Below are 26607 nucleotides of genomic sequence, written 5' to 3' on the forward strand. Positions count from 1 at the left end.
CTGTTGTAGAGATGTAAGAATCAAATCCGTGTACTTTACTTTTTCAGCTGGCTTAACAAACACTTCTTGTCTTCCTCACTTAAGGAGTCAATATAAGCGCCCTAATTAGCCTTTTCACATAGTTTGTCAGCATTGGCTTTGCTGATCAGTCTGGCAAACCAAGCCCCTCCCCTTTTACTATATAAAGCCGTGATACGCCCACCTCTTGAATACTGGGTGCAGCCCTGCTCGCCCCAGCTCAGAAAAGTTATATTGGAGTTGGAAAAGGTAGAGAAAAGGGCAACTACAATGATTATCATGGAACAGCTTGCCTAGGAGGAGAGATTAAAAAGACGGGGGGACTTTCCAGCTTGGACAAGAGACTGCTAAGCGGGGACATGATGGAGGCCTATGAAATCTTGATTGGTGTGGAGAAAATGGAAAGCTCTCTGACATAACACAAGAACTAGGGGTCACCCAATGACATGAATAGGCAGCAGGTTTAAAACAAACAAAAGGAAGTGTTTCTTCTTCTTTGAGTGATTGCTCCTATGCATTCCAGTTAGGTGTGTGCGCGCCGCGTGCACGTTCGTCGGAAGATTTTTACCCTAGCAACACTCGGTGGGTCAGCTGGGCGCCCCCTGGAGTGGCGCCGCTATGGCGCAGGATATATACCCCTGCCGACCCATCCGCCCCTCAGTTCCTTCTTTCCGCCCGTGTCGGTCGTTGGAGCAGTGGAGCGCGGCTTAGCTGACCTCCACTTCCCTAGCTACTCGTAGTTCTCTCGTTAAGTATATAGTTCAGATGTTTATAGTTGTAGTTAACTTTATTTGTTTGTAGTATAGTTAGTGTATTTATTTCACAGGGGTTCGGGGTTTATCCACTTCCCCTCACCCGGTGCCGGGTCCAATGCCCGGTCCACAGGGTTTTATAATGCTCGGCCGGCCACAAGCCGATGCCAACAAGAAATCCTCTCCTAAGTGCCTCGAGGGATCTCACCTCACAGATAAGTGACGCATTTGTGAGGCCTTTAATCCGAGAACAAAGGGGAGCGGGACTTTCGTCTCAAACAGCTCCTGAGGGAGGCAGCTCTTGCTCCTCTGCTCTCGGTGCCGAGCGCTGGTTAGTCTTCAAGGAGCGCTCCCTCGGTACCGGATCGCCGGTACCGCCAAGGCCTCTCGGCACAGGCCGTCGCTGGCTTCCACTCAGCATGGATCCCTCTCCTGGAGGATGACGAGGCACAATATCCTTGCTGCGTCCGAGCCGCCTGCTCCGCAGCCGAGCGCTATGCTCAGTCAGATCGCCCGGCACCGATGTCCGCCGTGGCACCGACAATATCCGCACCATTAACTCCGGCAAGGCAAGAGCCGTCGAGTCCGGTGCTGGAAAGCTCCCCTGTACGGACCGTGGTCGAGCTCGCTATGAAGCTGCGTCTGAGCCATCTGCTCCGCGGCCGAGCGCTATGCTCAGTCGGATCGCCCGCACCGATGTTCGCCGCGCACCGACAATATCCGCACCGTTAACTCCGGCCAGGCAAGAGCCATCGAGTCCGGTGCTGGAAAGCTCCCCGGTACGGACCGTGGTCGAGCTCACTATTAAGCTGCGTCCGAGATGCCTGCTCCGCAGCCCGAGCGCTCTACTACGTCGCACTGCCCGGCACCGGTACCTGCTGCGGCACCGACAGTATCAGCACCGTAGACTCCGGCCACGCAAGAGCCGTCGAGTCCAGAACCTGAACGCTCCCCGGTGCGAGCTATGGTCGAGCTCACTATTCCCTCCACGCCGGAAACGTTTCCACAGCGAGGGAGTTGATGGCAAGGGCAGAGCCTGCGCGGCTTTAACCCCTGGCACCGCCGGTGCGGGTTATATTGTCTATCGGCGAGCCTGTCTTGCTCACGCCACCCGGCGTCAGCACCACAGAGCGGCACCGTTCACGATCACGGTCCCGCAGACGTTCTCGGTCCCGTCACCGATCAAGGTCCCGACGCCGCTCGCAGTCTCGGCACCGTTCTCCATTTCGGTAGCAGTAGTACTCGCGGCACCGGTCAGCGTCCCGTTCGCCGGCCCGGTACACTCAGCACCGATCCAGCTCCCAGCACCGCCCCAGGCACCGGGACTCCCGTAGCCACTCCTGATCATCGAGCCTCGCGCTCTCGGTCGACCGCCCGGCACAGCTCCGGTGGCAGGTCCCGTTCTCGGTACCGGTATATCTCCCGGTACCAATCCCCGGTGCCGCGTTGAGCGACGTCAGTTAGAGAGGGAGACTCTACCAAGGGCTTTCAGCTCCTCCAGGGCCATCCAGCCACGCATCAGTGTTGCCCCGTGCGGACACTTCATATGCGCAGTACTTGGTTTTCCGATGTGCCCTCCAGAGTCTTCCAGGAGACCTATCAGTGGTCATTCTAGTCACCTTGGGCGTACTACCACGCCAGAGGCGTACCGGTGGTCCCATCTCACTCTGTTCCATCGGAGCTCTGGGTGCCAGAGGCGACAATTAGCCGTCCCCCTCTGACCGGTACAGAGCAAGCCCCGATTCAGCCACCGGGCTCCCAGATCCCACCGGATCAGGAGGTCGTCCAGGAGCGCGAGCCCCACAGGACCCGCTTGTACCTGGCCTTTCTTCTTCCTCCTCCCCAGATGAGGCGGGGGCAGGAACATACTCCTTGGGCCCTCCTCTGATCGGAACGCAAGTGCAGGGTATCCTCCAGGGGGTACGAGTACCTATATGTACATCTTCCCCCCCCGCTCCCTTGTCGTCCAGTCCCTCAATGGGACGGAACGCCATGGCCAACAGGCACCAGCCCCTAAATCCAAGGAGGCTAGGCGAATGGTCTTACTGGGCCGTAAGATGTACTCGGCGGGAGCCCTGCAACTTTGTGTAGCAAACTAGCAAGCCCTGCTTAGCCGCTACTATGGGTGGCGGTGGGCAAATTTACAGAGTCGGTTCTTCAGAACTCCCGTCAAGAGTTCGATGCCCTGGAACAAAGGAAGAAGCTGGCGAGGGCTTCCCTCCAGGCCTCGTTGGATGCAGCTGACTCCGCTGCCACGACTCTGGCCTCGGGTGTTGCCATGAGTCGCATTTCATGACTCCAGTTATCGAGCCTTCCCTCGCAGCTGCTGCACACTATACAGGACTTGCCCTTCAATGGCAAAGGCCTGTTCTCTGAAAAAAAACTGGCCATAGGCTGCAAAGCCTAAAGGGCAGCAGGGTCACTTTGCGCTCTCTCTCGGCATGCACACGCCGGTGCTTCAGCGCCGACCTTTCCGTCCCCAGCCTCATCGCTCTTACCCTGCGACTAGACAAAGACAGGACTTTGCCAGCAGGCGTCACTTACGCGGTCGTAGGCGTCAATCAGGACCCCAAAGGAGCCAAAATTGCGGTCCTTCTAACCACAATGGGAAAAAAAGCCTACCCATCCTCATCCCTCTTAGGGACCCCTCTCACGAGCGATTCCTCTTGCAAGAGGTGCGGACACTCCTCTTCATCGGAGCTATACAGGAGGTATCTAAGGATGAAACCTAATCCCCTAGGCGAAGGGAGGTCTCAGACCTATCCTAGACCTGCGGGACCCCATACAAGTTCACGATGTCCCGAAGACTGGAATGCCGCCCTCGATATGAAGGGCGCGTATTTTCACGTCGCCATTTCTCTTCCACACAGAAGGTACCCCCAGTTTGGGGCCTACCGTCGTTTCCAGTATACGGCCCTCCCAGTTGGCCTCTATACAGCCCAAGTGTATTCAAAGTGCAGGGCTGTAGTCACCGCCTCTCTTCGCCACCGTTGGATACACGTTCTCTGTATCTAGACGATTGGCTCATTCGAGGGACCACCGGGCCCAAGTTACCAGTCATGTGGACATCGACACGGACCTATTCCTGTGTCTAGGCCTGATGATCAGTAGAATAATCCACTCTGATTCCCACACAGGGAATAGAATTCATTGGGGCCATCCTGGACTCCAGTCTCGCCAGGGCCTGCTTACCTCAGCCTCGGTTTCAGGCGATGGTAACAATTGTACAAGGTCTACGGACCTTCCCGACAACTTGGACTCGCACTTGCCTAGGTTTCCTGAGTCACATGGCTGTCTGCACGTTTGTTTCCAAACATGCCAGGCTTCGCTTCCGTCCACTTCAATCGTGGCTCACCTTGGTGTACCACCCGGGCAGAGATAGCATACTCATGGTCGTCTCGTTCCCCCTGAGCATCCTAGGCTCCCTTGACCGGGAGTCAGCGCCCTCCCTGGTGTATCCAGGCAGGCTGTTTCATTCACCCCTCGGGGTCCCTCGTGACAGACACCCCATCTCTCGGCTGGGTGCTCACCTGGGTCAGTTTCGCACTCACGGCCTTCGGTCGGCTCAAGAGCTGGCCTTGCACATCGATGTCCGAGAGCTGAGAGCAGTCTGCCTTGTATGCCAGGCATTTCAGCTGGCGGATCACCTCAGCAGATCCTTCCTGTCTCACAAGTGGTCGTTTCCTCCGGACATTATCCATTCCGTTTTTCGGAAGTGGGACTTTCCCCACATAGCCCTCTTCGCTCTCGCGAGAACGAAAAGAGAGAGAAGTTCTCTTCATTCCAAGGCCTCTCCCCGGGCTTGATCTTGGAGGTGTTTTCTGATGCCGTGGATGAGTCATCAGCTGTACGTTTTTCCACCGTTCCGGCTGGTTCACAGGGTCCTGCTGCAACTCCGCAGGGACAGAGCGCACCTGATCATGATTGCTCCAGCGTGGCCCAGGCAGCACTGGTACACCAGGTTGCTACCCCTGTCGATAGCCAACCCTATTCCCCTGCCTCTTTGCCCAGACCCCATAGCGCGGGATCATGGTAAGCTTCACCACCCAGACTTGTAATCCCTGCACCTCACAGCATGGCTGCTGTGTGGCGGAACCGATCCGAGTTACATTGTTCTGCCTTGGTTCTACAGGATTCTCCTGGGTGGTAGGAAATCTTCCACTCGGTTAATGTATCTGGCAGAGTGGAAGCGTTTCTCCTGCTGCTATGTAACGCACAATGTTTCTCCCGCCGAGGTCCCGATCCATTCCATCTTGGACTACCTCTGGTCTCTCAAACAGCAGCACCGGGCGCGGTCCTCCTTAAGGGTACACTTGGCAGTCATCTCTCCCTTCCACCCAGCGGAGAGTGGCCACTCCGTGTTCTTACACCTTGTGGTTTATAGGTTCCTCAAGGGTTTGGAGCGTTATACCCCCCCAGTTGGCCCCCGCCAAAACCTGGGTCTTCAGCCTGGTTCTAACCAGTTTTATGATTGCCCCATTCGGGCCACTGACAACATGCTCGCTGACACCTGTCCTGGAAGACAGTTTTCCTTGGAGCCTTTCTATCAGCCAGACGAGTCTCCGAGCTTCAGGCTCTCACGATGGACCCACGGTATACTGTGTTCCTCAAGGACAAGGGCAGTTGTTACCATGTCCGACCTTCCCCCCTAAGGTGGTGTCGGCCTCTCATATCAACCAGGAGATCTTCCTTCCGGTCTTCTTTCCGAAGCCACACTCATCGCAAGGAGAGCAACAATTGCCCTCCCTAGACGTCCATAGGGCGTCCGCAATCTATATCGAGCGGACAAAGCCCTTTCGTAACGCCCCCCAAACATTCGTCGTACCGGCATACCGGACGAAGGGCATACCTGTCTCCTCCTAGAGGATTTCATCTTCAATGACGTCGTGCATCCACACCTCCTGTGTTTTGGCCCATGTTCCATAGAACCACCTTACTGCACATTCCACCAGGGCTCAGGCTTCTCTGCTGCCTTCCTGGCTCACATACCCTTTCAGGGGTTGTGTCGTGCAACTACCTGGTCCCCGGTCCACACCTTTGCCTCATTGGTCCAAGAGTTCAGAGCTGATGCAGCCTTTGGCTCAGCAGTTTTGCATTTTGCAACATCTAACTCCGACCCCACCGCCTACGTAAGGCTTGGGAATCACCTAACTGGAATGCATAGGAGCAATCACTTGAAGAAGAAAAGACGGTTACTCACCGTTGTAACTGTTGTTCTTCGAGATGTGTTACTCCTATCCATTCCAGACCCACCCTCCTTCCCCACTGTCGGAGTAGCCGGCAAGAAGGAACTGAGGGGCGGATGGGTCGGCAGGGGTATATATCCTGCGCCATAGCGGCGCCACTCCAGGGGGCGCCCAGCCGACCCACCGAGTGTTGCTAGGGTAAAAATCTTCCGACGAACGTGCATGCGGCGCGCACACACCTAACTGGAATGCACATCTCGAAGAACAATGGTTACAACGGTGAGTAACCGTCTTTTCACACAACGCGCAGTCAACCTATGGAACTTTTTGGCAGGGGCTGTTGTAAAGGCCAAAACTAGAACAGGATTCAAAAAAGAGCTAGATAAGTTCATGTAGGATAGGTCCACCAATGGCTATTAGCCAGGATGGGCAGGGATGCAACCCCAAGCTCTGAGAGCCTCTGTTTGGCTGAAGCTGGGAGTGGATGACGGGATGGATCACTCAATAATTACCTTGTTCTGTTAATTTCCTTTGAAGCACCTGGGATTGGTCACTGTCAGAAGACTGGACACTGGGCTAGATGGACCATTGGTCTGGCCCAATATGGCCGTTCTTATGTAAAAATTAATTCTAATAAAAATGTTTAGTATAGAAATTCCCAACATCAGTCAAAATTGATCACTGTGGCGACGCAGCTCTGTCTGCTGGATGCCTTGGCTGAGTAGGTGAGTTCATGTAAATACCTTCTGGTCCTAAAGCCTTTCCCCCATCCCTGGCTCAGCGCGAGCTGTCAGGGCAGAGCTCATTCAGACCTTGCTTACAAATCATATTTTTAAATTATAAGGTTGGCCAACATCGCTGAAACCCGTGCGCTGACCGTGTCAGCAAGAACAGCTGTCTGAGGAGGCTAGGCTTTCTTTAGACTTTCAACCCTATTATACTTTTTCAGGTACAAGTATTTTCTCATACACTGTATCTGCTTTTAAACTGTATTGAGGTTTCAATTTCAATTTCCAACCAATGACAAAATTGGCAGCACTGCATGTAACTAGTTGACCATTGGGGGGTGTTGCGGAAATGAAGGGAGTGAGGGGGCGTGAGGGAAGGCCCAGTTACACTGAATTAAGCCTCCTGCTGCAGCACCTCAGCAGGTTACATGAAGGAGGCGCAGCAGTGACTGGGCATTGGGGTGCCTGTGCCTCTAAGAGCCCAGCCCTGGGCAGCCCCTGCTGAGAGGTGCTGTCTGTGGGAGGGGAGATAAAAAAGCCCCTCTGCTTCCCCCCCCCATTGTAAACCCTGGGGGCTTGGCCCTGGGGTAATTGTCACCCCCCTGCCCCTGCCTGTGCTGGGGCTTTACCCTCTGGCAGCCCCTGACCCCTGGGCTTAACTCCCTCTCCCTCCTCCCCCCAGCCCCTGTCCTAACCCTGCCTCCAGCTGCTTGACCCCCCTCCGCCCCCAGTCAACTTCCGGTCCCTGCTCACCCCCCTGTACAAAGCAGCCAGCAGAAGCCCAGGGCTAGTAAGGGCAGGGGGAAGGGCAGTGGCTTCATCAGATGGTACTGAGCATGCGCGGTTCGTGCGCATGCCCAGTGCACACCCCAACCAGCCCATTCCCGTGGGGAGCCGTGTCCTGCCCCGGCCCGTGGCGAGGCGGCGCCGGGACCCTGCCCAGCCCGGAGCGGGAGCGGAGCTCGGCCGGGCCGGGCCTGCTGGAGAAGCCCCGCCCGCCTCCCCGGGGGCCATGGCCGAGCGGGCCGCTGCCCAGGTGAGGGCCCGGCGGGCGGGGTCCTGCGCTGCGCCCCGGACCGAGCCCCGCGCGGTGGGCGGGGAATGGCCGCGCCGGAGCCGGGACCCCGCCGGGTCCTCGGGCGGCAGCTCGGCCCGGGCCTGGAGCCGGAGCCCTGGCGCCCGCCCGGGGTCCCCACGTGGCCCGGCCCGCGGGCAGCCTGCGGGGGGCGGTGTCCGGGGCAGCTCCCAGCGGGTCCGAACCCCCCGCCCGGCAGCCGCCTCTGCTTCCCCCCCCCGCCGGAGCCAGGGTTCCCCCAGCGCTCGGGCGCTCCAGCTGTTCCCTGGTGCTCGGGAAAGGCTCCGGCTGCGGTGCGCGGACATGCAGCCGGCTCTGGGGAGGAGAACGGCTTGTCAGGGCACGGCTACGCATGAAAGGCCCCCGCGTCTTGGCCCACGTGCGTGGGAGGTGCTATTGAACGGTCAGGGGTTGCAAGCTTTACAATAACATTGAACTAAAGCTCTTCTGTAGTGTGATGCTGCTGAGCCAGGCTTTCTAACGAGGTCAAAAGGCCTCACAACTGTGCATAATACTGATCTGGATACCCCAGATACCCCATCTGGAGTACTGTGTCCAGTTTTGGGGCCCACAGTACAAGAAGGATGTGGAAACATTGTAAAGAGTCCGGCGGAGGGTAACAAAAATGATTAGGGGTCTGGAGCACATGACTTGTGAGGAAAGGCTGAGGGAACTGGGATTGTTTAGCCTGCAGAAGAGAAGACTGAGGGGGGATTTGATAGCTGCTTTCAGCTACCTGAAAGGGGGTTCCAAAGAGAATGGATCTAGACCAGTAGTCCCCAACGTGGTGCCCGTGGGTGCCATGGTGCCCACCGGGGCATTTATGGGCACCCGCCTAATGCCCAGCAGGGGAGAGAAGCCGCAGCCCCGCGCCTGCCAGGGACAGAGAACTGCAGGCTGCGGGTGCTGGTGTTCTCTGTCCCTGGCAGACACGGGGCTGCGGCTTCTCTCTAGCTTCTCTGGAGCTGCAGGCACCAGTGTTCTTTGTCCCCGGCAGGCGCCGGGCCGCGGCTTTTCTCCGGCTTCGAAGCTGTGGCCTTACCTCTGCTGGGGACAGAGAACTCTGGGGCTGCGGGCACCGGTGTTCTCTGTCCCTGGCAGGCGTGGGGCTGCGGCTTCTCTCTGGCTTCGAAGACGGAGAGAAGCCACGGCCCCGCCCCTGCCAGGGACAGCGAACTCTGGGGCTGCAGGTGCCAGTGTTCTCGGTCCCTGGCAGAGGTCAGGCCACAGCTTAAGCTGGAGAGAAACTGCAGCCCCGCGCCTGTCGGGGACAGAGAACTCCGGGGCTGCAGGCTTCATTCTATGTTAAAGTAAGAATAATAAATATATTTGGACCAGCAGTTCAACAATGTTTAACTTCTTTAAAATAAATAAGATGAAACCTGTTTATGATATTTATTTTGTAAAAACTCCTTAATTTTTCTTACAGGTTGATAAAAAAGAGCAAATTCACATGGTAAGGTGAAAGAGTAATTCCCGAATAATTTAATTAATACCTTTTACATGTAAAATTACCCTTTTTATCTTATGGATTCATAGATTATGTATATTAAATATGTTTTTCATATTATTTAATGTACAAATACAAAATAAGCCTTGAAAAATTGTTGGCGCCCGCCACACTCTTCTGAAAACGCGAATGTGCTACTGGCCACAAAAAGGTTGGGGACCACTGACCTAGACTGTTCTCAGTGGTACCAGGTGACAGAACAAGGAGCAATGGTCTCAAGTTGCAGTGGGGGAGGTTCAGGTTGGATATTAGGAAAAAAATTTTCACTAGGAGGGTGGGGAAGCACTGGAATGGGTTCCCTAGGGAGGTGGTGGAATCTCCTTCCTTAGGGGTTTTTAAGGTCAGGCTTGACAAAGCCCTGGCTGGGATGATTTAGTTGGGGTTGGTCCCGTTTTGAGCAGGGGGTTGGACTAGATACCTCCTGAGGTCCCTTCCAACCCTGATATTCTGGGATTCTAGTCTATGTAAATCAAGAACTGAAACCATTTAGTAGATGTGGAGAGACAAGTGAGACGAGTGACACAGAAGACAACTAGACCCATAAAACCTGAGGGTGGGGATATTTCAAGACTATGTCAGTGATCCCTATTAATATGAGACACCCCATTCTTAAATGCCAGGCTCATTCTCTAACTTTCATAATAAAATGTTACAAACTGCCATCACAGTAATCCATATATCATCAGTTGAAGTGCCAGGCCTGTACTGATGAAATGCATAACGCAGCTCCATAGATTCCATGAAAGTGTTTATAAAATTCATAATACGCAATACCAAAAGATTTACAGAAATCTTCACCCAGCTGCCCCACACCCATAAACAGCACAACCTCAACTAACATTTATTTCCCCCTTCTGCATGGGACGGGGCGTGTGGCTCCAGCACCAGTCATGACAGCTGCACTCTTGGGTGGTGAGTGCCAGTTCAGATATCCTGCAGTATCTTGAGGTTACTCCCCCTTCTCCTTGCAAACATTGTGCAGAACACAGCAGGCCACAGTAATGTAGACCACATTAATGAATATGGTTTTGAAGGCAGTGCCAATGGGATTTCAATCTGCCAAAAGCACATTCCACTAGTATCCTACAGCTACGGAGCGTGTGGTTGAACTCTCCTTTGTCAGGTCCTATGAAATCGGGCTAAGGTTTCATAAGCCCTGGCAATGGGGTAAAGCAGGGTCCCATAGAATCACTGTGAGGACAGTGTATAACAATGTCATGCAGTGGGACTAATGTCCCAGCTTGTCCATGAGAGTAAAGTCCGGATCTCTGGAACACCCTAGCGTCATGCATCCTGCCAGTGCATCCCACAGTCGGGTCCATGAATCTGTGGTGGACCAGGGCCTGCGTAATGATGGAGTGTATGTACTCATGTGTCCCCTGCAGCAGGCAAACAATAGGTGCATTAGTTCCATCAGTGGCCCTGGCACAATTTGGAAAGCCCGTTCTCTGAAAGCCGGTAATTATGACAGGAACGTTTGCAATGCCCACCAACTTTGGGTGCATCCCAGTCCTGGTCACCTCACAGACCTCTGCCACAGCCATCCCCAGAGTTGATCTGCCAGCCTCAAACTGGTTAGCCACAGACCTGTAGCAGTCAGGGGTAGCCAGCGTCCTGAAGTCTATTGCGACCTGTTTCAGCCCAGGCGTGGCCCCCCTCATGCATGTGTTCTAAGGGGGGGGGCTAGCTGATCACAGACCTTCAGGGATGTCTGCTTCTTCATCCCAGGTCTGCATGATGATGGGATCCCACCAGTCTGTGCTTGTGGCTCTGCTCCAGAAGTGCCTGTCTGCATAGGGGGAGTCTGCATCTAACGCAAAAGACCTGAGCAGCTGGCATGTCAGCACCCCCCTCTGAGAGGTGCCTTGGGCAGGTAGAAAACTGCCATGGAAATGTCCACCAGCATCTCACAGATGCTCTGCCTGTGACGGGAAACAAGGCTGACAGTGTGAGGTGGAGAAGTTCTTTCACCGGCTTGGGATCCACATCAGTTCTGGCTGCAGGGAGCATGTGGACACAAAATGGCTTGGCTGGATGTGTTCATGGGCTCAAAACACCCAGAATGCTTCTGGCCAACTCCCTTGAGAGAGGCTGACAAGTTCTCCCACAGTGAAACAAGCCCCAGAGCCTCAGCTGGCAAGGGAGCTAGGAATCCTGGGATACAATAATATATTCCCACAGAAGCTGAAGTTCTGACTCATGGATTCCAAGGCCAGGAGGTACCATTGTGATCACCTAGTCTGACCTCCCTTGTGACACAACCCAGAGAACTGCCCCAAAATGATTCCTAGAGCAGATCTTTTAGATCCAACCTTGATTTAAAAATTGTTAGTGATGGAGAATCCACCAGGACCCTTGCTAAACTGCTGCAATAGTTAATTACTCTCACTGTTAATATATATATATATATTCCACCTAATTTCCAGTCTGAATTTATCTATCTTCAACTTCCAGCCATTGGGTCGTATTCTACCTTTCTCTGCCAGATTGAAGAGCTCATTGTTAAATATTTGTTCCCTGTGTAAGTACATTTAGACTGTAATCAAGTCTCCCCTTAACCTCCCTGTTAAGCTAAATAGATTGAGCTCTTTGAGTCTCTCACGCTAAGGCAGGTTTTCTAATCCTTTAATCATTCTCGTGGCTCCGAACCTTCTCCAAGATATCAACATCCTTCTTGAATGGTGGTCACCAGAACTTCACACAGTATTCCAGCAGCAGTTGCCAAATACAGAGGCAAAATAACCTCTCTGTTCCTACTTGAGAGTGCCTTGTTTATGCATCCCATGACGTCACACACTTAGGTCTGTGTATTGTAGGGGGGATGCACCAGGATAATTGTGAAGCCCAGGTTCCCATTGCAGCGTGGACGGGTTTGGAAACACGGAGTGCTCAAGTCTGGGTCCCACAGATCCGGGCTTAGCGTGCAGTGTAGACATATCCTCTCTGGCCATTTCTGTCTGCAGCTGGCTTTGCCTACGGGGACGTGACCACAACTCCACTATCAATTTCTGTCTGTTTACACAGGGTTCAGAATGGGATGCAGATTCATGGCATTTGCTGCCTCTAAAACCCTCTGTTGTCCTCAAACAAAGGTCAGTGAGAGAAGCTCGTGATCAGACTACAGAGTGTTCTCTGGGGACGGTGATGGCAGCAGTTCAAGCAGTGGAGAGGAAAGTTAAGTCATACACCATGCGATTGCTGAATCTGGAGAGGAGACTAGGGAGTGCTGAGAAGAAGCTAATAGGTTGTGAGAAAACAGCAGTGGAGTTTGATATCAAGCTGGAGAGTAAGTGGGCCATGTTGGGAACTGTGATCCAGGAGAATAATCTGCTGCAGAAGAGGCTGGAGAACTTGGAGAACCTGCTGAAGAACAGGAACTTCTGGATCCTGCGACTCCCCCCAGGCACTAAGGGGGAGGTGCCCAAGGTAACAATACCATAGAAGGGTAGCACTGGAAGGGACCTCGAAGGTTTCTAACCATTAGAGGAGTGAAGTTCTGGAACACCCTTCCAAGGGGAGTAGTGGGGGCAAAAGACATACCTGGCTTTAAGACTAAGCTTGATAAGTTTATGGAGGGGATGGTATGATGGGATAGCCTAATTTTGGCAATTAATTTGGCAATTGATCTTTGATTATCAGCAGGTAAGTATGCCCAGTGGTCTGGGATGGGATGTTAGATGAGATGGGATCTGAGTTACTACAGAGAATTCTTTCCTGGGTGCTGGCAGGTGAGTCTTGCCCACATGCTCAGGGTTTAACTCATCGCCATATTTGGGGTCGGGAAGGAATTTCCCTCCAGGGCAGATTGGCAGAGGCCCTGGAAGTTTTTTGCCTTCCTCTGCAACATGGGTCACTTGCTGGAGGATTCTCTGCAGCTTGAGGTCTTCAAACCACAATTTGAGGACTTCAATAACTCAGACATAGGTTAGGGGTTTGTTATAGAAGTGGATGAGTAAGATTCTGTGGCCTGCGTTGTGCAGGAGGTCAGACTAGATGATCATAATGGTCCATTCTGACCTTAAAGTCTATGAGGTAATTTAGTCCCCTCCCTTTCTCTGAGGCAGGACTAAGAGTTATCTAGACCATCCCAGACAGGTGTTTGACTAACCTGTTCTTAAAAACCTCCAACAACAGAGACTCCAGCAGCAAAAATAAAGCCCAACCTTGTGTCAGCTGTATTGAAAGGGCCTTGCATATATGGCAGATAAGTTCTGAAATTCAGCATCATACGATGGTTAATAATGAGTGAACTGTCTGATTTGTGCCTGACCAGCTGTCAATGCTGTTTCCTCATTCCTTTGAGGCTCAGGCTTTGTCTACACTAGAGACCTTAGAGTGGCACAGCTGTACCGCTGTAAGGACTCCGTGTGATCACTCTGTGCTGATGGGAGAGAGCTCTCCTGCCAGCCGAATTAAACCACCCCAGCGAGCGGCAGGAGCTATGTCAGCAGGAGAGCGTCTCCCACTGACAACACTGTTCACACCGGCGTTAGTCGGTGAAACTTATGTTGGTCGTGTGTGTGTGGTTTTTTCACACCCCTAATTGACAGAAGTGCTAGTGTAGACATGGCCTTAGAGTGGTAGCTGTAGTTTAGCACATCAGTCTCGGGGCCACGTAGCACAGCTGGTTATGATTTGTGTAGCCTTTGGCAGCTCACCTAGGATAAGTACACTGGAGTTGATTGAGGGGTAGCTCAGTGGTTTGGGCACTGGCCTGCTAAACCTAGGGTTGTGAGCTCAATCCTTGAGGGGGCCATTTAGGAAACTAGGGGTAAAAATCTGTCTGGGGATTGGTCCTGCTTTGAGCAGGGGGTTGGACTAGATACCTCCTGAGGTCCCTTCCAACCCTGAGATTCTATGATTGCCAGTTAACTCAAGTCAGAGAGCACATTTGTACACGCTAGTCTAGACACTGTGTAAACGGGTGTGGAGCAGACCTCTGTGGTATGTATTGTGTTTGCGTTCACTGGCCCCATCCAGGGTAGGGCTCCATTGTACAAGGCACAGCAAAGACATAGTAAAAGCCAAATGCTGTCTTGCGTACCTTCATCTTTAATTCAAGACGGTTATTTGTAATTGCAGCAAAAAGTGCTGAATGTTCAATGCATGTGATTTCAGGTGCCGGTGACGTTTGATGACGTCGCCGTCTATTTCAACGAGCAGGAGTGGGCGAACTTAGAGGAATGGCAGAAAGAGCTTTACAAGAACGTGATGAAAGAGAATTATGAGACCCTGATCTCCCTGGGTAGGGCTCAGGTTTTACTTGTATCTTTCCAGCTCTGCTAGGTACCAGCTTGGCTGCCCCCATGTTCCTTTCATTTCTGGTGGTCAGCACTGGCAGCCAACGGAACCGTTCTCAGTGATCAGATCCACACACACTCCCATTTATAAGGAGAGCATGAGATATACAATGATGGTTCTGATCTCTATATCTCAAGTGCTTTCCAGTGTTACATACACAGACTTTCAGGGCAGAAGGGATCGTTGTGATCATCTGGCCTGACCTCCTGTAACACAATTCAGGAATTGCTGGGTGAAGTTCCATGGCTTAAGCCTGATAATTTGTGTATGAACCAGATCCTGTCTTTTAGAACAACATCCAGTCCTGATATAAAAGGTGCTAACGATGGAGAATCTCCTACATCACTTGGTAAAACATTTATTTATTCATGTCCAGTCCCCATAGGGAAACCTGTGGTTTGCAATGTAAAATCACCTTTGTCAAAGTCTGTCTCTCAGGTAGCAACGGTAGCTTTGCAGTCTGTTCAGAGGGGATGATCCCCACTTAAAAGAGCATATTCTGCTGCTGATTCCTCAGACAGCTCCATGTCACCGTAGTTTCTGTGTCTCTTCCCCAGACAGGCACATGCAGCTGATAATACCTGGGTCAGAAGACCTGCTCTTTAAATGATTATTGAAACAAAATGTTTCCTATTAATAAAGTCAGTCCCCTTTTGTAAGATCTCATGTCATGATCTGGTTACGTGGGCTGGCTGCAGGCTTGAAAATAAGCAAGAGGTTTGACTTGTACTGCTCATGAGGCATCAAGGCCCCTTGCATATGTGAACAATTGAATTCCCCTCTTCGAGGAACAGAATCCATCTCACCTGTGTCGCTTTTGTGTAGGAATCCTAATAAAATGTTTACCTCTGTCCAGTTCGCCCACCACGTCCAGTGATTTCAGGAGCTGCCTTAAAATCATTTACAGGTCTGTGTAAAAAGAGGTCAACCAGTTATGAATGAAACATGCGGTCTCTTAATGTCCTCTCCCGTGAACAGATTATGCTGTTTCCAAACCTGACATCCTGTCTCAGATTGAGCGAGGGGAAGAGCCCTACCTAAGGGATCAGCCAGGATCTCAGGATAGATCGGGAGAAAAAGATCAGAGTGAAGAGGGATCAGAGGACAATGAAGCCCCTATAGACACCTGCCCAGGTGAGTTATACAGAGCGTCACAGCATGCTTCACTATGGCTGTCCTTACCCCATCCTTTTGCAGGAAATCTAGCTGTGCAGTGCCACCGCTGGTAGCAATGCTGGGAGCACTATGGTGGACAAGGCTTGGGTGTTTAGACCACTGTGTCATTTAGGCCTGCTCTGATTTGTTTTTTAGATAAAGGAAATGCAGTAGATCTAATCAACCTGGGTTTCAGGAAGGCATTTGATATAGTTCACATGGGAGATTACTAGTTAAATTGGAGAAGATGGGGATTAATATGAGAATTGAAAGGTGGATAAGGAACTGGTTAAAGGGGAGACTACAACGGGTCGTACTGAAAGATGAACTGTCAGGCTGGAGAGAGGTTACTAGTGGACTTCCTCAGGTATTGGTCTTGGCACCAATCCTATTTAACATTTTCATTCATGTCCCTGGCACAATAAATGGGAGTGTGCTAATAAAATTTGCGGATGACACAAAGTTGGGGGCTATTGCCAGCACAGAGGAGGACCGGAATATCATACAAGAAGATCTGGAGGACCTTGAAAACTGGAGTAATAGAAACAGGATGAAATTTAGTAGTGCCAAGTGCAAGCTCATACACTTACGGATTAACAACAATTTTTGCTATAATCTGGGGATGTATCAGTTGGAAGCAACAGAGGAGAAAGACCTGAGTGTATTGGTTGATCACAGATGACTATTAGCCGGCAATATGATGCAGCCATGAAAAAAGCTAATGCGGTCCTAGGATGCATCAGGCGAGGTATTTACAGTAGAAATAGGGAAGTGTTATTGCCACTATACAAGGCACTGGTGAGACCTCATCTGGAATACTGTGTGCAGTTCTAGTCTCCCATGTTTGAGAGATGAATTCAAACTGGAACAGGTGCAGGGAAGGGCTACTAGGATGATCCGAGGAATGGAAAATCTACTTTACGGGAGGAGACTCAAGGAGCTTGGCTTGTTTAGCCTAACCAAACGAAGGCTGAGGGGAGATATGATTGCTCTCTATAAATACAACAAGAGGGATAAATACCAGGGGGAGAGAGGAGTTATTTAGCTTAAATGCCAATGTTGGCACAAGAATAAATGGATACAAACTGGCCATCAACAAGTTTAGGCTTGAAATTAGATGAAGGTTTCTAACCATCAGAGGAGTGAAGTTCTGGAATTGCCTTCCAAGGGGAGCACTGGGGCAAAAAACCTAAGTTGTATCAAGACTGAGCTTGATAAGTTTATGGAGGGGATGGTATGATAGGACTGCCTAGAATGACGTTTAGCCAATCTGTGACTGCTAGTTGCAAAAATCCCCAGCAGCCGGAGACGGGACACTAGATGGGGAGAGCTCTGAGTTACTACAGAGAATTCTTTCCCAGGTGTCTGGCCGGTGGGTCTTGCCCACATGCTCAGGGTCTAACTGATTTCCAGATTTGGGGTCAGGAAGGAATTTCCCCTCGGGTCATATTGGCAGAGACCCTGATGGGGTTTCAACCTTCCTCCGCAGCTTGGGACACGGGTCACTTGCAGGTTTGAACTAGAGTAAATGGTGGATTCTCTGTAACTTGAAATCTTTAAACTGTGATTTGAGGACTTCAGGAGTTTAAGGGTTAAGAGGTTACGGGTCTATTGCAGGAGTGGGTGGGCGAGGTTCTGTGGCCTGTGATGATGATGTGATCACGCTGGTCCTTTCTGGTCTTAGAGTCTATGACAGGTCGGCAACCTTTCAGAAGTGCTGTGCCGAGTCTTTATTTATTCACTGTGATTTAAGGTTTCGCGTGCCAGTCATACATTTTAACGTTTTTAGAAGGTTTCTTTCTATAAGTCGATAATATATAACTAAACTGTTGTTGTATGTAAAATAAATAAGGTTTTTAAAATGTTTAAGAAGCTTCATTTAAAATTAAATTAAAATGCAGAGCCCCCCAGACCACTGACCAGGACCTGGGCAGTGTGAGTGCCACTGAAAATTAGCTTGCATGCCGCCTTTGGCACCCGTGCCATAGGTTGCCTACCCCTGGTCTATGGGGTAGATCTGGTGATTGGAATACAACGGGGTTATGTGTGATTGTTGCAAGGAAGAATGCAGAAAACTCCTCCTGGAAAAGGGATGGAGAGAGAAGTGGGGCGTAGAATGGAATAAGGACACAATAGTCCAGGACTCACTCACCTTGTTGACTGACAACACAAGTGAGGTCCCCTCCTCCAACAAGAGGCTTGGCAGAGAATAAGCGGAGCTGCTTGTCTGTGTCCAAGTTGTTCGTTTGCTCCAGTAGGGGTGGGTGAGTTCCTGCAGATGGGAAGCACTGAGGCGAGCAGGTGATGCCTATGGGAGCACAAGGACTCAACTGGAGTTTGATTAAAAGATGAGGAAAGGAGGTTGTTGTGGGGAGATGGGCGGAGAGAACGGGGAAATGAGGACCTTAGCAGTTACAGGGGTAATGGGAACATGAGACTGGGGTGGCTTCAGGGTTGGAGAGAGCAGTGTGAATAGGCCAAAGGTGTGACCCTAAGAAGGTGGCAGAGTAGATAGGATTGCTAGAGAGGGACGACTGGGAAGGAGATGGAAGATGGTCTGAAGGGTCGTGAACTTGGATGCTGATCCCATGGCAAGAGGAGAAGACACTGATGGGGTGAGATGCCCCCGTTTCATGCCGGCAAGTGGTGGAAGAGGGGAAAGGAGAGTCCCAAGGAACTTGCTGGGCAGTACCAGCCGGAGCTTTGCAGGCAGAGGGTATTTCAGAACGTTGTTAGCTGGGGTGCGTCCCTGAGGAAGGAGGATGGGGCTCAAGTACCAAGTCTTGATGATGTGAAGGTTGGGTTTTTTGCATGGAGGAAGTGGAGGGATTTCAAATGCAGGAAGGTGAGGGGCGTGGTGGGTGAGGGGCGTGGTGGGGGCTGACAGTAGCGTGGTGAAGAAGGTCAGTAAGAGCTGAGGATGCAGGAAAGGGCAGCAACTGAAACTGAGAAGGTGGAATTTGGAGTTCCAGAATCCAGAGGGACTTTGGTGGCCCTCCCTTACGGACATCGGGGTGTTTGCTGGTCGTTTTCCTCCACGTCTTTGCTCCAGTCCCAGCTAGTTCTTACTCTGACCCGTTCCCTTTCAGAGCATTTCATGGCTGCTTAACTTTCAGCTTCCCCTGGAGCTTCAGGAACATGTTTGAATCCATTCAGAGCGAGTCTCATCCATCCGAGAAGCAGCAGAGGGCAGAGAAAGGGGGCCAGAAGCCGTGTGTGTGTCCAGCCGTGTGTGTGTCCAGCGTGTAACGAAAGTTGCTCTTTTTCCTGTGGACAGAATCTCCTGTTTCTATCATGGATATTTTATCGTGGGTTATACAAGAGGAGGAGCCCTGTGAGAACAATCAGCCGGGTCTGGAGGGGAGACCGAGCCCTACAGATCGCAGCACTGGTGAGAAACAGATTAACCCAACAGAACCCTATGATTTCTATGGTTCTACCTCTTTTCTGCATATGGGATGTCACATGGTCCCGTGCATTCTATTCTTCGCTCTTCTACTGGCTTTTCTGGGGCCTTGGGCAGCTTCTGTACCTTTCTGTTCTGTAAAATGGGGAGAATGATGTATTCCTTCCCTTGTAAAGCGCTTTGAGACCCACCACTGAAAAGCACTGTGTAAATGTTTGGTGTCACCAGCTCGTGATGTGCCACCTTTCCTCCTGTGCTAACTGAGAGAGAGAATCATAATTCTGTAATTGCCAGGATCACCTCTGGAGCCTTTTAAAAAAATTAACAGTATATTAGCTACCCTCTAGTTGTCTGGTATATAGAGGCTGATTTAAGCGATACATTAACTACCCCAGTTAGTAGTTCTGCAATTTCATGTTTGAGTTCCTTCAGAAAAAATAATCTAAACTATGCATACAAAATGATGGGTCTAAATTAGCTGTTACCACTCAGGAAAGACCTGGGAGTCATTCTGGAGAGTTCTCTGAAAACATCCCCTCAATGTGCAGTGAGAACTCTGGAGTAAAGATAGAGGGCAAAGGAAGTTAGTTGGCAAGTGTGCTGGGTTCCCTCCCAACCCTGTCGTGGTGCAGGTGGAGCTGGCAGTGCTGTTATGGTTCAGGAAGGTTGACTAATACTTTCTGTTAGAAGATGCTGTTTTCAGTTGCTGGAGCAGAGGGGGCAGGCGGAGGAGCCAGGCAGGGGGGCATAATGCGTGTGCACAAGAAGGCTGAATGAAAGATTGCACGGGCAACGTTACTTCTGGCATTTCTAACTTACAAGTGGTTGACTTTGCAGCCTTCACATTGGGTTTTTTTGTATGGAACTTCATTTCTACAGGGCGAAATTCATCCCCTGTGCAGAGGACCAGCACAAGACCTGTGCACAGCTTAACCTGCGCTGCCCGTGTGCACATCCTCTGGGACTGTCACCCTCTGTTTTGCACAGCTGATACAAAGACACAGTCCCTGCTCCAGAGAGCACTTTACAATCTCCTTGCAGGTGTTGCATAGAAAAGAAAACACTGGGGTGGGAGGGAGGGAGGACGAGGGTTACCTGGGTGAGATCACATGGCTGCTCTCAAAGGGTTTGTATGGCGCTTGCTGGGTTTGCTAGAGTTACACATTTTTAATGGGAAACTGGTTTGCCTGCAATATTCAGCACTTAATGCTCATGTTGGTGTCAGAATGGCAGGTGCAAGGTAATTGCAGAATCTGCAAACTCCACTTTCTTACTCTCTACTTTCAGTAGGAGCTGAAAACATAAGATGTGTACTCTGTGTGCATGTGTATTTTATATCTCAATACATATACTTTCTGTAGAATCAGAAAACAAAATAAGAGGCTGCGGAAGAGAGTGTAGTTTGCAAGCCCTGCGTTTACCTTGCTCCTGCAAGTTTTTTCAGTGTGTCTGCTAAAGTCTTTCCTTTTCTACATGCTGAAATAGGCTAAAATATGCTGCCCCTCCCCTTCTCTGAAGTGCACGTTCCCAGACTCCTTGACACTCCCTTTCTGCAAAGAAACGCGCCCTGTTGGGACCCGAGTGTGTCTCGGGATTGTCATGAGTCTTCAAAGGACTCTTGTGTCCCAGGAGAATGAAACGAATAACCTTTGTGTTGCTGGTTCATTACAGGAGATGGCCAGTTAATGACAAAAGAAACCAGGTTTGATGGAGATTGTGAACCTGAAAATCTGGAGGCAGAGGGGGAATTACCAGGAAGACCCAGAGAGAAGGCCCTCCAGACCTTGGCTGAGGCTGAGAGCCAGCTGTGCTCTAAGGTGCAGCAGACAAACCCTGAGAAGAAAAGGTTGTGTGACTCCACTGAAGATGAGAGTGGCTTAAAGACGCTGAGTGTCTGCCCGCGGAACCGCCCGAGGGACAGGCTGCACCCTTGTACAGAGTGTGGGAAGAGCTTTCGGCTGAAGATAAACCTTATCATTCACCAGAGGAGCCATGCAAACGAGGGGCCGTACGAGTGTCCTGAGTGTGACATCAGCTTCGCTTCCAAGCAGCATCTTGCTCTGCACCAGAGGATCCACACAGGAGAGAGAGCCCCGGCACCTGGACTTGGGGAAAGCAGCGATCTGGTGCCAAGACTCTGCCCAGGAATGGAGGCCAAGGGAACTGCCCGCAGAAGCACAAGAAGCAAATCCAGCATCGGGGAGCACCAGCCGAGCCACACCGATGAGAGGCTGTACATGTGCCTCCAGTGTAAGAAACACTTCTCTCAGGAGATAGATCTAATGAGGCACCAGAAGACTCACAGCAAGATCTTCCCAACGTGCACCGTGTGCTGGAAGACGTTCACCTGCTCCTACAGCCTCCGCAGGCACCAGATGGTCCATTCTGGAGAGAGGCCGTATCACTGCCCTGACTGCGAGAGACGCTTCGCCCGCAAAATGAACCTCTTGCGGCACCAGAGGGTCCATGCCAGGGAAATGATCCTGAGGATGCGGCGAATGCACCAACAGATCGCCCGGCATCCGCCGCCCTCTGAAGCACCGGGGCAGCTCCTGCAGGGAGAAGCTGCCAGCTGCCAGTCCACAGAAGCCTTCACTGCTCACCAGACAACACACCCAGGAGAGATGTGATCGCTGCACCCACTGCAACAAAAGCTTCCACTGTGACCACTCTCTCAATTACCAGTACAGATTTCACACTGGCGAAGGCAGGGGATTCCCAGCTCCCAGCGCACCAGGGACAGCCCAGCCCAACTGGGTGTAAGAACTGGAAATAAGGCAGTGGCCGGCGGAGACTGATAAATTACCACCTGGGAAAGGATGCAGGAAGTGCTGGGTGATGTTCTTTGGCCTGGGTCGTGCAGGAGATCAAAGCAGATTATCATAATGGTCCCTTCTGGCCTTATCTAGGGAGTGATGCCCAGCTGAGCATTGTCCAGCTGCCTCTGAAATGTTAGGGTGGCTGGAGTCTCAGAGAAACCATGTTAGTGTCTAGGTGGAGCTTGGAGCTGAGGGGGCCCGTCTGAACTGTAGAGAGTCCGCAGGTCAGATAACTGGGGCTTTCCCCTGCTGGGGAACGGAGCAGGAGGGAGTGCTTGGATGCCGTGGGGGCGGGTGGTCCTGTGGAGGCCCACGCAGATCAATATACTTTGCAGTTCCTTATGTTCTCAGCAGGGCTTTCTAGTTCTCTGCTTCTGCCCTGCTCGCTAAGGCAGTAACTGATTCCCACGTCGCTTTCCCGGGCATTGGAGACTCTGCTTGTCAGTTAGACTTTTGTTTCATTCAGCACCGGTCATGTGCAGGTTGTTGGGAGCCCCAAGCACATGCTGCGGGGGAAGGGTAGGAGTGGGGAGTAACTTGGTGGGGGTTTGGATCTCTCCCAGCTCCACCGTCATCACATTATGCAAACTGATGTGGAGACAGGCAGTGTCCCCCAAGCCGTGTCCTTTTGTGCCTGAGTGACAGAGCCCCTCAGCAGCACAGAGTGGGGGCATCCATAGAAGCTACTTCGGGGAGTGGGTTTAGGATACATATGAAATTAAAGAATTCGGGTTAGTAACTTGCTTATTACTTAGGCTTTTTAGGCACATTTAGAGCAATTGTATAAATACCATTTGGCCTTTGGATTTGACAATTTGAGTGTCATGGTGATGCCCTGCCTCAGTAACAATTCCAGCAGAGGAGCTGCCTCTCCAGCACTCCACGGGTGGAAATCATGACTGCTCTGACCCGTCATGTGGCGCTGAAGCCCATCACTGGCTTTGGGAAATACTAACAGACGATGGGACAGACACACGGGGCTGGCCAGATGAAAAGCCAGTCAGGCCTGGCTCCCTTTCCACTGCCCCAGACCATCCCGTAGTTGTAGCGAGGAGAGCTGGGCAAGGAACGGTTTTCCCAGCTGCAGAAACTGCCGGCACTGCAAAGATTTTTCCTGTTCTTCATCGGGCCAAAACTTAGACCTTTCAAAAATTTCCTGAGATATCTCCTGCCCTGCTAGCAGAATAGCCAATAGCCCAGAGGTTGGGAGAACCAGGTTCAAGGCTTGACTCTGCCTGATTCAATCTCCGGACCTTGGAGCTGAATTTTTTAACATATAAATAGTCATGTAAGTGTGTAATCAGTGTGTGGGTAATAGATTAGAGCTGAGCTGTCCCTGTGGGAGAATATGAGTACGCTCCCAGCACAGGGGTATGGGACTAATGAGTGTGGCTCTCTGCTGAGTACGTAAGGCTGTAGCACTAGGCCTGCGGGCGTTAGGGCTGTAAGATGCACAGCATGGCCAGCGAAGGTCTCCGAGCTGGAACAGGTGGGTGTGACTAGTTGGCTGTAAGAGAACCCTGTCCCAGTAAGGTGTAAGATTACTGTAAAAGGTGTGTTAAGTGCTGATGTTCAGGAAACTGCAGCCTAGGTTCCAGTCTGTTCCTTGCATAATGCACCAGTTAATACCGCAAGGTGCCCGACAGTGACATTTTGGGGGGTTCTGTAATAACCTCACGTTGCTATGGTAACTCATTGACACTGATGTTAGTGAGATTGAGGGGACAGCCAGTGAGGAATGTGGGGGGTGGAAGTGTGGATAAGGAAGAAGGGGTTGCAACCTGTCCGTGTGTATCTGAGCCTTCAGGGTAAGAGGTGTTGCCCAGTCTGTGTGCTGGGGGGATGCACCAGGTGATGCTAGGATGACACCTGCTGATGATGAAGGGGAATGACTTACATTCTGGGATCCCCCAGTAGCAGATGTGACACATGCGTGAGGCTGGTCATAGGGCCAAACTCTTTGCACTCTCGCCCTGTCTGCTGTTGTGTTTCAGTGTCTGGGAGATTGTTTATCTGCTGGGTGGATTTGTTAATAAAGGGACTCGTGATGAATTGCAGTTGTTTCTCATGTGCTCCTAGAGTCTCTTATTCCAGTGATATTGATGATGATATTCCTGATGCTGTAGTCCTCAGGCGACCAAACCTTTGTTGACCACAGCGATCTAAGAGATGAATCTATACCAGGGCCGGCTCTAGGTTTTTTGCCGCCCCAAGCCAAAAATTTTTTGGCTGCCCCCGTCCCTGCCCTGGGCTCCTCGCCACACCCCTCTGCTGTCCCAGCCCTGGGCTCCCCTCTTCCCTCCACCATTGCCCCCCACACACACCTCCTGCCGCCCGAGCCCTGGGCTCTCTCCCCCTCCACCCCCACCTGCACCCTCCTTCCACTGCAGCCCTGGGTCACTGGTGACTTGCTCCCAGAGCGGGTCATTCAGCAGGGATTTTAGATGTGCACAGAGCACAGACAGGATTGGTTCCCATATGGTTACAGAGCTGCAGTAAAGTGGAACAATTTTCAGCTTGTGTGACTGGAGGATATCTGGATGCATATTATAAGACTGTCCTCCATAAATGAGGAAAAGTTGAGGTGCCTTTATTATTATTTTGTTCCACTCTTTCTTTCTATGGGGAATTTGCCAGTGCAATATCACTGTCTTCCTTTTAAACAAACAAACAAACAAAGGTGTCTATCTCCAGCGCTCAGGTGTGCCCTGGAATCCTTCCCAGGGATTCCTGTAAAGCTCCACAGCAGCTGCTGTCATGGCTCAGCAAGGAATTGCTTATGACCTATGAGGAGAGGCTGAGGGAACTGGGATTGTTTAGTCTGCCGAAGAGAAGAATGAGGGGAGATTTGATAGCAGCCTTCAACTACCTGAAGGGGGGTTCCAGTGAGGATGGAGCTCAGCTGTTCTCAGTAGTTGCAGATGACAGAACAAGGAGTAATGAACATAAGAACATAAGAAAGGCCGGTCTCAAGTTGCAATGGAGGAGGTTTAGGTTGGATATTAGGACACACTATTTCACTAGGAGGGTGGTGAAGCACTGGAATGGGTTCCCTAGGGAGGTGGTGGAATCTCCTTCCTTAGAGGTTTTTAAGGTCAGGCTTGACAAAGCCCTGGCTGGGCTGAATTAGTTGGGGATTGGTCCTGCTTTGAGCAGGGGGTTGGACTAGACACCTCCTGAGGTCCCTTCTAACCCTGATATTCTGTGATTGCAGACCTGTGTGGGTTCCTTCAATGCAGGACCTAAGAGGGGCAGGGGGCAGTTGGCAACATTTGGGGGGGGGAAAAAGCAAGGCAGTTATTTCAGTTTCAGGGTTGCAAGTTGGCCCCTTGTGCTGGGTCATTGTAAGATGTAGGAAATGTGTGAAATATACAAGAAACAGCGCTCGCTGGGTTTAAATCTAACCTACTTTGTATAGTGCATCCAAGTACCATAGGTGCAGTTACTACTTGTGAAGACCACCTAAGTCATAGACCACCTAAGACTAAGTGTTGGCACTGAGATGCCCCTTAGGAGTTGTTCTACAACGTGAGCGTTGATGTAAATACTTCTCGACTCTGATAAATGTGGCCCTCCAGTACTGACGGACGCTGAGACCACAAGGAGCAGCCGGGGCAGAATGCTGGGTCCCAGACGCTCCCATGCCAAGCCACCATCCTGACACGGAAGCGCACGCTGTGGGAAATGGAGCTGTGTGTTCTAATACGTTCTAACTGGAGACCAAGTTCTGCCGTTACGCCAGGGTAAATCCAGAGAAACCCCACTGATTTCAGTGAACTGGGTCCTGATATGCTGCTGCAATTGAGGGCAGAAATTGTCCTTTATTCTATCGACAACATAGGTGCATTCAAGATAATTAATCAGAATACAGCAGTGTGAGCGGAGCTGTGTCTCTGATTACCAACCTTACTCCAATCCCACTTCATTAAACCTGCTCTGACACCCGTCTGCCTCCTAATCATTCTTTGGCCAAAGCCTATTCAGTGTAACCCTGATTAGCTGCCTCCTCCTCAGTGGGAGGGCTCCCCAGGGTAAGGGCAGCGGGCTTGGGAATCTTATCTCATATCTGGAGACCACCTGGAATTTCTTATTGAAACCCAAGAGCTGGGTTAGCTTGGGCATGTGCACATGTTTATGGAAAGGAGACTCAGGATAAGTCCAGGCCTGGGCCCGCCTGTGGGGCTCACAGGCGCAGTCCCATAGAGCTGGTGTCTCATTCTACGGTGCACGAAGGCCAGAATTTTCCAAACCTGGGCCCGTGAAATTGGGCAACTCAGAGCCTCCGTGGGATTTCAACAGTGTGTTAATCTCACTCAATACTGCCATGGACCCTGGGGGCCGGTGTTCCCAAGGGCTGCCCAGGGGCACAGCTTGATTGCTCTTGGAGGTCTGGTGAAATCATTGGGGAACTCCGCACGTGCACCAAAGAGCCTCTGAGCCAGGCGTGCTCACTGCCCCCTCTCCTAAATTCAGACAGGCCGCATGTGGCGTCAACCCAGCTCCCGCCCTGGCCCCTCCGCCAAACATCCACAGAGGACAATGGGGCAGGAGGAACAACTACTGATTGAAAAGTGGGGAGGAGAGGGTGAAAATGGGTGATCCCGGGGGGGTTCCTACCCGCAGCAGTTGAGTCAGGTGGGCGCAGGTGTTTCTCCCC

The 26607-nt window shown here is 51.5% G+C and overlaps 1 protein-coding gene across 1 annotated transcript; it reads left to right on the forward strand.

Moving 5' to 3' along the window:
• The first annotated feature begins 7695 nt into the window (after positions 1 to 7695).
• On the forward strand, positions 7696 to 24093 carry LOC120393537 (zinc finger protein 777-like). The gene is made up of 6 exons (XM_039518154.1): positions 7696 to 7720; positions 12294 to 12695; positions 14388 to 14514; positions 15549 to 15704; positions 19003 to 19116; positions 20803 to 24093. Exons 1-6 carry the CDS (start codon positions 7697 to 7699, stop codon positions 21759 to 21761), a joined length of 1782 nt encoding a protein of 593 aa, XP_039374088.1. The 5' UTR covers position 7696; the 3' UTR covers positions 21762 to 24093.
• The last annotated feature ends 2514 nt before the right edge of the window (positions 24094 to 26607 follow it).

The sequence above is a fragment of the Mauremys reevesii genome, unplaced genomic scaffold, assembly GCF_016161935.1.
Source record: "Mauremys reevesii isolate NIE-2019 unplaced genomic scaffold, ASM1616193v1 Contig22, whole genome shotgun sequence".
In the NCBI taxonomy this organism is placed as follows: domain Eukaryota; kingdom Metazoa; phylum Chordata; order Testudines; family Geoemydidae; genus Mauremys; species Mauremys reevesii.